Here is a 14,930-nt window from a genome sequence, read left to right on the forward strand (position 1 = left end):
CCACCTCTGTCTTCTACCTTTGAGTCAGTTCTGTATCCAAATGGCTAGTTCTCCCTGTATTCCATGAGATCTAACCTTGCTAATCAGTCTCCCATGGGGAACCTTGTTGAACGTCAAATGGAGGTTCATATAGCTCACATCTACCGCTCCGCCCTCATCAATCCTCTTTGTTACTTCTTCAAACAACTCAATCAAGTTTGTGATACATGATTTCCCACGCACAAAGCCATGTTAACTACCCCTAATCAGTCCTTGCCTTTCTAAACACATGTACATCCTGTCCCTCAGGATTCCTTCCAACAACTTGCTCACCACCGATGTCAGGTTTACTGGTCTATAGTTGCCTGACTTGTCCTTACCACCTTTCTTAAAAAGGGGCATCACATTAGCCAACCTCCAGTCTTCCAGCACCTCACCTGTGACTATATATGGTACAAATATCTCAGTAAGAGGCCCAGCAATCACTTCTCTAGCTTCTCACAGAATTCTAGGGTACACCTGATCAAGTCCTAGGGATTTATCCACTTTTATGCGTTTCAAGACATCCAGGACTTGCTCCTCTGTAATTTGGATATTGTGCAAGATGTCACCATATAGTTCCCTACAATCTATATCTATTAAGAGTTTAGTGATTTTACCACAAGGCCATTGCCTCCCCTGGTGATGGCAGACAGTTGAGATGGAGAGTCTGAAACAAGAAAGCAGAAAGAAAGGGATTCCTTTTTTGGGATTGAACAGTGTACATTGGAGACACTACCCCAATGTAGTGTCTACCTTTGTACCTCCCTGTCTTATCTCCAAAATACATTCCCTCCTCCATGGTATTGATCTATTCCAAGCCTTAAAAGCTCAGGATGTAACTCAGATCCATTGCTCTTGTTTCAGGGCTGCTTATAACCATGACTGAGTTCTCATGCTATTGGGACTATTGTAGCTGCTGGCCAATCAGATAGGACAGTATTCCTGAGTTCCTAAATAGCTTGTTTTCCACAGAATGGTATGAAAATACTTGCTTTATTTCATGAAACCTTGTTATTCACCATTTTTGAGGGTATCCCTGATTCTGTTTAGGTTCTCAATGCTCCATTGCACTCTGAAGCATCACACCTTGGGCATTATTGCGGTGAAATTGTAGGGACGTACAATGAGCACCAAAGACATCATTTGGGAGCAGGCAGCAATGCATGTGCATGACTTCAGATGACCCACCCTTTGAAACAGAATCCTGTGTGGCTGGCTGTGTGCACTGAACTGTACATTGGAGGGAATTCCCCAGCAATGATGGTGATGTGGAGGTGCAACACAGAGATGGTCAATGCTGTGGGATTCCCTGGGAGGAGGCACACTGCATGCCTCTGCAACCAACATATCATGTGTTAGAGGACAATATTGTTCCCACATGAATGTCCAGTGACTGGTTGCAGCTATAGACCCCTCCCTCATTCACAAGTTGGCTCATTTACCCCCACCCACTCACAGCTGTTCTCCTCATGCCCCTCAAGCAATGTGACAATGACCCTCATCTGTTCAGTCCCCTGGCTGGTGGCTAGACATCTCCCTGATGGTGCCAAACATATCTCTTGGATTGGCGCCTAGGGACTGGCTGTGACCCACTCCCAGAAGTACAAAGGCATGGACCTCCCGGGCAAAGCAACAACTGGTTGCCAGACCATGACAGCAGCCTGGGATATTGGAACAGGAGGCTGCCCTTGACTCACCATGCCAGGCACCCCATCACTGATGGATGTCCATTTGTGCTTTACTATGGACTAATTCCCTCAGAGCTTCAGACATATTGCACTGCTTGGTGCAGTTGCCATGAGTTTGGCACAAACACTGCTGCCACATGGGACAGGTGCTCGATTGATACACCACTCTGACATAAAACAAGATGCATGAGCCCTTTACTGAGGACTGCTGCACAGCATGGTCACCCAACTGGTTATGTGACAGTGTCAGTTACCAATGCAAGGCACAGTAAGGCAGGGCATACTGGTATGCATGATATTGTGCACTGAGAAAGCAAGATATCAGCCCTGGTAGACAGTCTGGTTCCCGCTATGTAATGGGTTCCTGTCCCTATGTGGTGTCTGTACCTTGTAAAGTCATACATTGCTAGTTGCTGATGTACCCTGCTAGATCAGTCTGCCTTTGACAATAGACAATAGACAATAGGTGCAGGAATAGGCCATTCTGCCCTCCGAGTCTGCACCACCATTCATTATAATCATGGCTGATCATCCTCAATCAGTATCCTGTTCCTGCCTTATCTCCATAACCCTTGATTCCACTATTCTTGAGAGCTCTATCCAACTCTTTCTTAAACGAATCCAGAGACTGGGCCTCCACTGCCTTCTGGGGCAGAGCATTCAACACACACCACTCTCTGGGTGAAGAAGTTTCTCCTCATCTCTGTCCTAAATGGCCAAAGCCTTATTTTTAAGCTGTGTCCTCTGCTCAAATTTGGAGACCAGAATTGCACACAGTACTCCAGGTGTGGTCTCACCAGGGCCCTGTACAGCTGCAGAAGCACCTCTTTGCTTCTATACTCAATCCCTCTTGTTATGAAGGCTAGCATGCTATTAGCCTTCTTCACTATCTGCTGTACCTGCATGCTTGCCTTCATTGATTGGTGTACAAGAACACCCAGATCTCTCTGTAGTGCCCCTTTACATAAATTGATTCCATTGAGGTAGTAGTCTGCCTTTCTGTTCTTGCTACCAAAGTGGATAACCATACATTTATCCACATTAAACTGCATCTGCCATGCATCTGCCCACTCACCTAACTTGTCCAGGTCACCCTGTAATCTCCTAACATCTTCCTCACATTTCACCCTGCCACCCTGCTTTGTATCATCAGCAAATTTGCTAATGTTACTATTAATACGATCTTCTATATCATTAATATACTTTGTAAAAAGCTGCAGTCCCAGCACTGATCCCTGTGGTACCCCACTGGTCACCGCCTGCCATTCTGAAAGGGAGCCATTTATCACTACTCTTTGTTTCCTGTCAGCCAACAAATTTTCAATCCAATCTAGTACGTTGCCCCCAATACCATGCGCCCTAATTTTACTCACTAACCTCCTGTGTGGGACTTTATCAAAGGCTTTCTGAAAGTCCAGGTACACTACATCCACTGGATCTCCCTCGTCCATCTTCAGAGTTACATCCTCAAAACATTCAAGAAGATTAGTCAAGCAGGAATAGGCCATTCTGCCCTTCGAGTCTGCACCACCATTCATTATAATCATGGCTGATCATTCTCAATCAGTATCCTGTTCCCCTTCATAAATCCATGCTGACTCTGACCTATCCTGTTACTGCTATCCAGATGTGTCATAATTTCATCCTTTATAATTGACTCCAGCATTTTTCCCACCACTGAGATCAGCCTAACTGGTCTATAATTCTCTGTTTTCTCTCTCCCTCCTTTCTTAAAAAGTCGGACAACATTAGCCACCCTCCAATCCGCAGGATCTGATCCTGAATCTATAGAACATTGGAAAATGATCACCAACACATCCACGATTTCTAGAGCCACCTCCTTCAGTACCCTGGGATGCAGACCATCAGGCCCTGGGGACTAATCAACCTTCAGACCTAACAGTCTCTCCAACACCAAATCCTGGCAAATATAAATTCCCTTCAGTTCAGGTCCTTCAGCCACTGTTACCTCTGGGAGATTGCTTGTGTCTTCCCCAGTGAACACAGATCTGAAGTACCAATCCAACTCTTCTGCCATTTCTTTGTTCCTGTAATATATTCCCCTGTTTCTGTCATCAAGGGCCCAATTTTAGTCTTAACCACTTTTTTCCCTTTCACATACCTAAAAAAGCTTTTACTATCCTCCTTTATATTTTTGGCCAGTTTACCTTCGTACCTCATTTTTTCTCTGTGTATTTCCTTCTGGGTATTACACCATTGAACTTTGGCCAGCTGCTCCCTCATAGCTCCATAGTTCCCCTTATTCAACTGAAATATTGTCACTACCGATTGTACCCTCTCCCTTTCAAATTGCAGATTGAAGCTTATTGTATCATGGTCACTACATCCCAATTGCTCTTTCACTTTGAGGTCCCTGATCAATTCTGGTTTGTTGCACAATACCAGATCCAGAATTGCCTCTCCCTGGTCGGCTTCAGCACCAGCTATTCTAAGAATCCATCTCTGAGGCACTCCACAAAGTCTCTTCCTTGAGGTCCAATACCATCCTGATTCTCCCGGTCTACCTGCACATTGAAATCCCCTATAACAATTTTAGTAACATCTTTGCAACAGGCCAATTTCAGCTCCTTATTCAACTTACACCCTACATCCATACTACTGTATGGGGGCCTGTAGATAACTCCCAAGAGGGTCTTTCTACTCTTAGAATTTCTCAGCTCTATCCATACTGACTCTACATCCCCTGATTCTAGGTCCCCCCACGCAAGAGACTGAATATCATCCCTTACCAACAGCGCCATTCCTCCCCTCTGCCCGGCAGTCTGTCCTTACGATAGCACGTATAGCCTTGAATATTCATTTCCCAGGCCCCGTCCACTTGAAGCCACATCTCATTTATCCCCACAATATCGTAGCTGCCAATTTCCAAAAGAGCCTAGTACCAGGAGGATGCTGGGATGTGGGCAATGACTCCCTGAAAGTGATGTGCCAATAACCGTGGTGGAAGGTACATCCAGCTGGTATTCTGCAGTTTAGCTGTGAGCAAGATGGATGTTGTTCTGAGACGTTTAGCTGTCCAAGAACACACTCTGTTTTCCATGTCAGGTTTGCTCAGTGGAAAGTTTGTGTGGTAAGTTTGATAAGATCGCAGCCCTAGCTGAGGTGAGTTGTTAACAAGGCTTAACACACAGTAATGAGTGCCAATTGTAAAATAGCCCCTGCCCAGCGAGAATATTACCACTTGAGTAAAGCAAGCAAGATGCAGGGAGATGACCTTGAAATCAAGATGTCACCCAATTCTACTGTGCATCTCACCGTAGCCAACCTCACTCAGAGCCTGCTAAGATTCCATCCTCTGTTTCACTTTGTTGCTGCCTGACCTGTTGAGTATTTCCAACATTGTTTTGTTTATACTTCAGATGTCCAGTATCTACAGTATTTTAATTTTGTCAGGTATGAAATTAGTTGAACCAATGACACTTTGCCTATCAGGCAGATGATTGTGCAATGGAGAAACTCAGCAAGAGATCTGCTTGAACTAGGCTGAAGATCCATTTAGTATTGGAGGAATGCAACATTCTGTTTGTTAGATGTTTTATCATTTGTTAATACAATATATTTTCTACTTTTTATAGTAGTTCAGCTGGAAGCAAAATTATCTTAAAATCTTTTGCACTGATTGAAAATTATCAGAGAGCTCTCCTATAGTCAGCATTTTTCTCTCTCTTCTCCTAATCCTACAGAAAATAAAATCAGATTTCTCATTTGATCTCCTCTGTTTATAGAAGTTGAGGAATGCACAATAACTGCTATCTTTGCCCACAATATCTGTAATCACTCCCAGTATGTTCCAAAAGAATTCTCTGGTGTGGAATGCCTTGAAATATCACATTAGGGTGCTTGAGAAGTGCAAGTATGATTTATTTTAAAGTCAGGGAATTAACTTTTTGTCATAATAATGGCATAATTAATTATATAGCATTACATAGCAAAATTAATTACATTTTGCTAAATACAATTCTTCATGGAGACCTCCGTCTTTCCAGGAAATTTGGTAAACAACTCATGCCACCACAGCAACCAATTAGTCACTTGCTCAGAGCCTAGCAACAGTTGGAAGCTGCCATGATCAACAATGTTGAAACTTGGATTGATAAAGGACACAGGGCAGAAAGGGAGCTTCTAAACCTCTCATTTCATAACAGCTGCTCAGGAAGCACTGTGATAAATCGGAGGAAGACTCTCAGAAATGTAAGCTTATTTCAAACTTATCACTAACTATTTTATGTATGTCGTGTACATTGTTTCAAGTTTATGGATCTGAACAGATTATTTGAAGGAAAGATATAAGGAAATATTTTTTGCATAAAATGGAATGCTTCAAGTGGCTATGTCCTTTCACAGTTCTAGACTTCACTGTATTAACAAATATTCACAGTAATAATATTTTATAAGATTTTTTTTTAATGTCAGTTAGTTCTGTGAGCTTCTCTGTGATCAGTGATACATTTTAAGTATGGAAGAAGAGATCAAATAGACTATAACTTATGTGTAATTCTGAAATTACAATTTAATGTATCACATATTTAATTTTTGATGTTCACAACTGACTTCCAGAGAATGGTTTTTAGTACCATTGAGAAACAGTGCTTCTCATTTTAAAGTTTTCTCCATATTGGTAATTCTCGGTAACTTGTACACCATCTGACCCTGACTCATTTCTCCAGAACTCATTCCTTCCTAGTAACTTATACATTTATAAATACAATTCATTGAATTGAACTCAAGTTAATTTCCCTTGTCATATTTGAAGTTATGTGATTTGAGTTCTCATCAGCTTCAATAAAACTCAGTGTAACGTTTTACCAAGTTGTTGAAAGCACCTTCTGAAAGTGTGTGTGAAGAATGTCAGTCTTATTTCAATATTTGAGAGGGGTCCAAACCAAATTTAGGTGCTGTCATCCGATTTTCCATGGATGATATGTTGAACAATCACAGCATAAATTCCTTAACGTATTGCTGAAGATCACTCATAAAACAGTCCACAGGAAATATTTAAAGGAAATGTTGTGGATTCAAGGCCAGTATGCATAATTATAGGACATACATCTTATTTTTCTGAGAATGTTTATGTTTACTGTAGTAAAGAATGCCAATGCGGGAGATCCATTTTGTTTTTCTGACTGGATAGCATTATTACAGCATGCCCTTCCAGCAGTGAATTACTTTGTATTTTAGTAATGTTGCACTGCAGTTCAATATTCTCACATCAATTTTTGTGCAATTTAATCTAAATTTCCAGGAGGTGGGCTGTTATTTTTCTCAGGTCATTTTCCTTGTAGCCAATTTCCCCAGTGTTTTCTTATGATCCTTTGTTGGTTCTAACATTCTGGGAGCAAGTTGTTCTGCTTCATTGTGAAAAGGAAAAGCCAGTCTTGCATAATTTCTGAATGAATCAGATTATGTTAATCAGTATTTATTTTTGAACTATTCATTATCCTTCTATGAATTTATACATTTTATGTTTTTATTTTTATACTTTATAGATTTATATTTTATCCTCATTGTCTTGTCTGTGTTCTTAGTTGAAGAGGCAATTTTATTAATTCAGTTGCTTTTTCTATTGAGACAGAAGTCACTATTGTTGTGGGGATATAATAGTATTCTCACAGAAAGCTTGAAGGTTGTGGTGTAATCACTCCAAATAAATCAGTAGCTTTCCTACAGGTGATTTGCAAATTAATGAGATTAGTACATTACAATATGCAAGCTTTAACTGACAGAAAATACTTTGAACAGGTAATTCATTTATGAAAATATGGTTATTCTGTAAACATTGCAAAATCTTTTATCTTGTACTGTAGTAATACCACATGCCACATTATTAAACTACATAAATACTGGAAATTGCTAATTGGAGCAATTATGTGCATTTCCCATGGTTTAATTCTGTGCTGTGATTCATTTGTAGGTTTCATCATACTGATTTTCCCTAGGAGGAATGAACACCAATCTTAAGTGATTCAGGTTAATGTTCTATTTACAAAAAGCGTGTGTTCTTTGGTGAATAAGGTTACTGCTGCATCAAAATAAAAAAAACACCACCAGGAGTATTTGAGCAGAATCGAAAGAATTAATACTTCTGGAAAAGCAAGTTTAACTTTACAAGCAAATGTCCAAGATAAAGAATGAGGATAAAACTAGAGTGAAAGTGCAGGAAAACACCAGAGAGGAAAGGACACAAAGGTTATTCATCAACGCAGAAGAAATGTGTTTGGCTGATGTGTTGACAGACCCAAGGCAATTGCATAATCGGGCATCACATAAAAAGCTTGGTAGTGTTTGACTTCTTTAAACCCTGAAGGACTGTCCAGAACAATCAGTGTTGATCATTTTGGAGAATTCCAGTGTGGGAAAAATGAAAATACATGCTTTCAAAACCCATCATGTCCAGCAAAGGTTTGTATAGTTAAAAAGGAAAAAACGAATATGACAAACAAAAGCAAAATACTACAAGATAATGTCAAGATTTTTGGAAAGCCCCGAATAATCATCACCGTGATGAAACCATTCGGACTGCGAATTCTCCGTTCCAATACAATCCCAACAGTAAATGTGTCTACTCGACGCATTCAAAAATGGAAAAAGAAAATGCGAACCCGAAATAAACAGCAGAGTGAAGGTACTCAGAAGAAGAAAATTTTGATCCCAGTTGACAATCATCTGGAAAAGTCAAATGATTACATTGTAAAGGAGTGGATTCGACGAAAAAATGTGTTACTAAGAAAAGAGAGAGAAAGGAAGAAGAAGCAGAGACGCTTAGAAAAAGCAAATAATAAAAGACAAGAAATTGATCGTCAAAAGAGGCAAAAAGAATCGGAAGAAAAGGTTAAAATATGGATGAAAAACAAAATCAAAACCAGTACAAAGAAGCATATAAACACTAATGAGAACACAATTTCACTCAGTGCAGATAAAAATGCTCAAAATATAAAGATGTCACCTCCTGTAGTAAATGCAGTCAAAAAATCTATTAACCAGAACCCAAATAAAATCTTAAAGAATGATAAACAAATAACTGAAGAAAAATTGGAGTTGAAAAAGAAAGGAGTCCTTATTCCAGGTACACGGAAATCCAAAGCTGAGACAGTATCTTTAAAACCATCTTTTGTTTCAATAGAAAATCACCTGATGAATTCATGCAAGGTGGACTCCATTGTGGTTCCAAATTCAAAGCAAGATGACGAAGATTTTCAGACGTCGAACAGTAAGAAGGTACAGAAGATTAAATTATTGCATCGACAAATGGAAGTAAAATCAGTTTCAAAACCAACATCTTTCAATGTGACAAAAAGAGATTCACCAAGTTTCAGCAATACACCTCAAACCAAAGAATTCAAGAATGGTAATTCCAGAAGTGGAAAGCATCTCTTACACAAACTTCCGTTCAATGAATTGCTTTCAAGAAAGTCAAAGAAGCCCAAGGAGATGCAAGCAAAAGTGAAGGAAGAAGAAACAGAACTGGACAAAGATCTTCAATTTGTTGTCCCAAAAGTGGAAAATATACAAATGCAAAACAAAATAAATAGCAAAAAGACAGTATTTGGAAAGAGAGAGTTTGATAGGTTAGCTAATATTTCATTAGCATCTGAAGTCACGGGGGTAACTCCAAAACCAAAATGGCTCCAGGAAGCCAAAGTCACTCCAGCTGTAAAGAACTGGTTTGTGCACAGTTTGGAAGAGAATCTGAATGCTGAAAATAGTAATTCATCACCACAAGATGGCCAGAAAGTCCAACTTAAGACATCTTATTCTTTGTGTGGAAAGACCTACGAAGCAGCTAAAGATAAGTCTAATGTCCTGAAACAAAATGGTGCACTGAGAGATAAAGAGATCAAAGAAAGTTCAGAGAAAATATTGTTTGGCTTTAATGAAAAACTCTGTCAGAGATCATGTGTTCATGGAAGTGAAAAGCCAAAATAAAAAAAAGCAGCCAATATGTTACTGAACTTATCTCATACTAGAATTACATTATAGTCAAACACATGATAGAGAAGATTCATTTAATTTGATCAATATGGTATACTGACCAGTAGATTAAAATTATACACAGAAGTAAAACTGTCCATCATCCTTCTGATGATCAATTTTTTCTTCATAAATTACAACTTAAATGGTTGTGAAAGATGCAAAATGTTTAAATGACCAAATGTCATATTGGTAAACCACATTCCTTTGAAGTTATTAACTAATTTCCAAAATCATGAAATGCCTGAATAGTATGCAAAAGTTTCTAAACTATTTGGTTTTGTAAAGGACTAATTCTTTGTTTGTGGAAAAGGAATCATTCTACTAACACAGGATTGTATTCTTTCAATTAGGTCACACAGCTGATGGTCCAAATGTTCTCAAGTTTGATTCTGTAGTGTGTTCCTTGGCAGAAATTCGAGTTTATCTGTCATTGGAACATGCATACAAACACTATGCCTTACAAAGATTTGTACTGAATTTGTCAGAAAGATGAGGTAATAAAACTGAACTGTATAACTAATGGACCAATAGGGTTCCTCTGGTTGGCAGGAGAGATGGATCAATACTCTGCCTATGAACTAGAATTATGTTCCTTTCCAAATTTGCTCTTATTTTCTGATTATAGCAGAGCAAATAAGGAATCAAAAAGTACTTGGATAAGCACTTGAAGTACCCTAACATAAAAGGCCATGAGCCAAGAGCTAAATAGTGCCATGAGACTGGATGACTCTGTATCAGCCAGCTTCCATGCTGTACATTTCTCTGATTCTACAAATTAAGTGGCTGGCATAACATCAACTGTGAGTAATTAAGGTACAGTATATCTTTAGTGATTAGTATAACAAACTTAATCAGAGGGATCTGTTTATATAATGGAGCCTGTTCCAATTTGAGTAAAATAATCTGTCCTCCTGATTATCTGGAGCCAGCTACATGATAAGGCAGCTAATCATGAGAATATTAAATAGGTTAGAAGTCCAAAAATCTACTTATGTATGAAATGCACTTTTGAAGAAAATTACTATGATACATAAGAAGAGTTCTTCAAAATTATTTAAGGAGCTGGAGAAGATCTAATGCTATCTTCATAATGTTTAGATTGACCATCTATAGTGTCTGAATGAAGTCTGTTCCACATACTCAACAGTTCTATGAAAGTCAGTCAAAAATTGACTGTGAACTGAAGGTGAAAAGAGGCTTAGCTCATTTTGCTCTGTTAAGGGTCATCACTGTATTTTCAGATGATCATTTCTATTGATGGGGCCTGATAGAATGAACCCACCAGTGATCCAATTAAAGTGATCAGAAACCTGCAACATTTTCATGATGAAGCCACCTTAGTATTTATTAGCAATACATTTAGAACAACTCATCAGTAAGAGGGATATAAATCTACATCTCCCTGTGGAACCCAGCTGGTGCAGGCCAGGTGAAAGTGAGAAGGTCCAGAGGTTGGGCATTTCAGACTGTCAAATGTTTTAGAGTTAGTGGGAATTGACACTTCTCTCTGGAGGCAGCTACATGATGAGGCCACATCATTTATAAATCTTTATGTTAACAGCTTGTAGAGATTCTTTGAGCGTCACTGCTTAAGGCCACTCTACAACAATGGCACTAAATCCATTGTCACTTCAAAATTACATTGGGTCCATTTGACATCATAGGAGTGCTAATGAAACTCCTATCTATTTCCTGAGGATTTTGACCCAAGATTTTGGAAGTGAGAAATCAACTTCCCGGTATATAACTGTTTCAGACAAATGTAGTACCACAAAATGGATTGTAGCAATATCTTGCCTATTTCGTATCTCTATGTGCACCCATTTCCATTTCCTAATGCTGCCATTATTATGTAAGAGTGAATAAGGAAAGATAGCTTTGGACTCTGAGTCACGAAGAACTGAATTGCAATTGAATATACGCATTTCACAATAAGAAGATTCCAATCAATAGGTCGCAAAGTTTATATAGAGCCAAAAATACAAAGCTGTTACAATGATGTCTCACAATATTGACTTTTACATTTTCGGTACAGGTCTGAACCCCAGTCACAGAGGTGAATGGCAGCAACATATTGGGTTCACGACTAAAATGTATTCATAAATATGAGAGAAATTCTGAACAGTAATCAATTCCTTCAAAACCAAGTATGATTTGTAATTGTTTGCTTATAAGCAATATACAAATATTTATAAATTATCAAGGATTCCTGATTTGCCTTTATCTTGTTGAGGGTTGTTTTTTTTCAGTATTTTTCTGTTTACTAGTTAGGGTACAATCATGTTACAGATTGCATGCTATGTTAACTCCTTTATGGTAAGAGCTTGTAGATGTATTAAAGCTCCTACGAAGTGTAGACTTATTTATTGCCATACTTGTTGCCAGACAGATTAGGTTAAGATGGATAATCAGTTAGAGGGATTAATAGGCACTGAGATTAGAAGTGATCTGTGGAGAATGGTTAGATGTCGAGTGCCTGTAGGAAAAGAGCTTCTGGAGAACACAGGAATAGGATGCCAAATTGAATGGTCAGCCACAATCATACTGAATGATGGAGCAGTCTCAAAGGGCTGACTGGCCTAGTCCTGCTTCTATTTTCATTGTTTCTATGTTTATCTCAATGATTACTTTCAATAGAATGTGTACTTTATGGCACATGTCAAAAATGAAACCTTCCTGCCAATATTAATTCTGCTACCATGTATTTGCAATGTGATTATTTATCTTCATTGCTGAAAAGTCTTTTAAGTCTTCTGTATAGCAATTCTGCAACTGTGCACCACTGTACTGGAAGAATTTTCATGCTTTTGACTTCAAAATGTGTATTTCCTATATTTTGTGAATAAAATGGAGAATTCTTATCATTTGCCATTAAACTGAAGGATTCAGTTTAAGGTAGCATATGTATTAGAACATTTTGACCGACAAGTACCCCTCCAGGCTTTACACTATCCTGACTTGGAACTGTATTGCAATTCCTTCACCGCTGCCCAATCATGGTCCTGGATCTCCCTTCCAGACAACATTATGGGTATCACTACAGCAAAAAGGTTGCAGCAGTTCAAGAATATAGCTGCAGACGATTAAGGAATGGGCAATAAAGGCTTGTCCCGCCAGCCAGTGATACTCACATCCAGTGAACAAAATATAAACAGAAATGAATCCTATGAACAGGAGTGTAGTCCATTCAGCCCCTTGAATCTGTACCAGCATTCAATGAGATCATGGCTGATCTTTGGTATAACCCCACATACCCTTGTCTTTGGCATTTAATACCTTTGCTTAACAAAAAAATGTAGAAAGTCTGGGGGCTTGGGTCTGAGATTTGGATAGGTTTAGACAGATCCAGTCTGAGATTTGGACAGGTTTGAACAGATTTGCAACAGTAGTAGACTTGCCAACTTTAAGGGCATTTAAATAGTCACTGGATAGGCAAATGGATGAGAATGGAATAGTTTAGGTTAGGTGGGCCTCAGATTGGTACCACAGGTTGGCGTAACATCGAGGGGTGAAGGGCCTGTACTGCGCTGTTATGTTCTATGTTCTATGTAGATTTGGGCTACAAAAGACCCGGCAGATTTAAACACTTGCCGATTAGTTGTCCTAGATCTTTAAATAAAATATAGGCAAGACAATTTGTTTAATGTCGGTTACATGAGGCTAGTTAAATTAAAAGTGAGGGAAAAGCTTAACATTGCTAAAGAGGTTCTGGGGTTTGAAGATACTTCCCAAATTTGCCAAGAAAGTTTAGAAAGACAGAAGAATTAACAAAAGGTTAGAATTGGGTTTAACCAGGGACAAAAGGAAAGCTGAAATTGTAATGGAGTTGGTCAAGCAGTTAGGTGTATCAGAGAAACAGACAAGTGTGGTAGAGTTAGCAAACCTTAAATTGCAATTGTGGCAAATGGAATTAGAAGATAAAGAAGGAGCGAGCAATTGCCATTGAGAGAGACCCAAGAGATTAAAAAACACTCTCTATCAAAGGTACCTTTTCATATGAAACATCTTTACAGTAAAAGACAGAAAACGACCCAGGGAGATCTTCAGCCAGAGGAAGACAGACATTGAAGACGACAGCTGTATGGTTTTGAAATTAAGTTGGTGTAATATAATAAGTGCTTTATTGGAACAGTATATTGTTATAGAGTTGGAGGTAGATAATAAGCAGTTAAGAGAAAGGTGAGCTTAGAGTTGTGAATAGTTGTTGTTTAATGTTCACTTTAGAATTTAAAGAATAAATTGATATTCATTTCTTTAAATAGTGGAATTTTAGAATTCTCAGGCACTCATCCTTTAACAGTTTACAAGGCAAGGTGACCTTTTCTGGATGTTTGGTTTAATTAAGAGATATAAAAGTTATAATTGAACAATTTAATAATAAATATCTTTTAACCAAATTTCCCAGATAATTCCCATTGTTTGTATCTCTAAATAGCAATCATGGCTTTTTCATGGCTTTTTCTTTGATGAGCCCTGCTATGGTTTAGTTTAAGTAAGCTTCTCTTACATTTTATTGAGGTTTAAGTAATGGATCTTCCCACCTTTTTCTGAGACTTCAATAGTCTTTGAACTTTCTTCTTTGGTTGGATTTTGTCTATTTAAGTTTCTAAAATTCTCCTTCATCATTCTAATTCCTTGATGGACTCAGTAGATGTGGTGTATCTAGATTTCCAAAAGGCATTCGACAAGGTGCCACACAAAAGGCCGCTGCATAAGATAAAGATGCTTAGCATTACAGGCAATGTATTAGCATGGATAGAGGATTGATTGAGTAACATGAAGCAAAGAGTGGGAATAAATGAGTGTTTTTCTGGTTGGCAATCGGTGACTAATGGTGTGCCTCAGGGATCAGTGTTGGGACTGCAATTATTCACAATTTATATGGATGATTTGGAATTGGGGACCATGTGTATAATGTTAAAGTTTGTAGATGACACTAAGATAAGTGACAGAGCAAAGTGTGCAGAGGACTGTGAAATTTTGCAAAGGGACATAGATAGTTTAATTGCATGGTCAAAGGTCTGGCAGATGGTGTACAATGTTAATAAATGCAAAGTCATCCATTTTGGTATGAATAACACTAAAAGGATTATTACTTGAATGGTAAAACGTTGCAATGTGCTGCTGTGCAGAGGCACCTGGGTGTCCTTGTGCATGAATCACAGAAGGTTGGTCTGCAGGTACAACAAGTAATTAGGAAGGCAAATGGAATTTTGAACTTCATTGCTA

General features: G+C 38.6%; 1 protein-coding gene across 1 annotated transcript; it reads left to right on the forward strand.

Moving 5' to 3' along the window:
- The first annotated feature begins 5,827 nt into the window (after positions 1 to 5,827).
- LOC122559377 (titin homolog) lies at positions 5,828 to 12,809 on the forward strand. The gene is made up of 2 exons (XM_043708829.1): positions 5,828 to 5,921; positions 7,642 to 12,809. Exon 2 carries the CDS (start codon positions 8,160 to 8,162, stop codon positions 9,651 to 9,653), a length of 1,494 nt encoding a protein of 497 aa, XP_043564764.1. The 5' UTR covers positions 5,828 to 5,921; positions 7,642 to 8,159; the 3' UTR covers positions 9,654 to 12,809.
- Positions 12,810 to 14,930: the final 2,121 nt, after the last annotated feature.

The sequence above is a fragment of the Chiloscyllium plagiosum genome, chromosome 19 (assembly GCF_004010195.1).
Source record: "Chiloscyllium plagiosum isolate BGI_BamShark_2017 chromosome 19, ASM401019v2, whole genome shotgun sequence".
Lineage (NCBI taxonomy): Eukaryota > Metazoa > Chordata > Chondrichthyes > Orectolobiformes > Hemiscylliidae > Chiloscyllium > Chiloscyllium plagiosum.

What these genes read in the sequence shown, in the direction of transcription:
- LOC122559377 (XM_043708829.1), top strand. Translation starts at nt 8,160, where the DNA reads ATGACAAACAAAAGCAAAATACTACAAGATAATGTCAAGATTTTTGGA.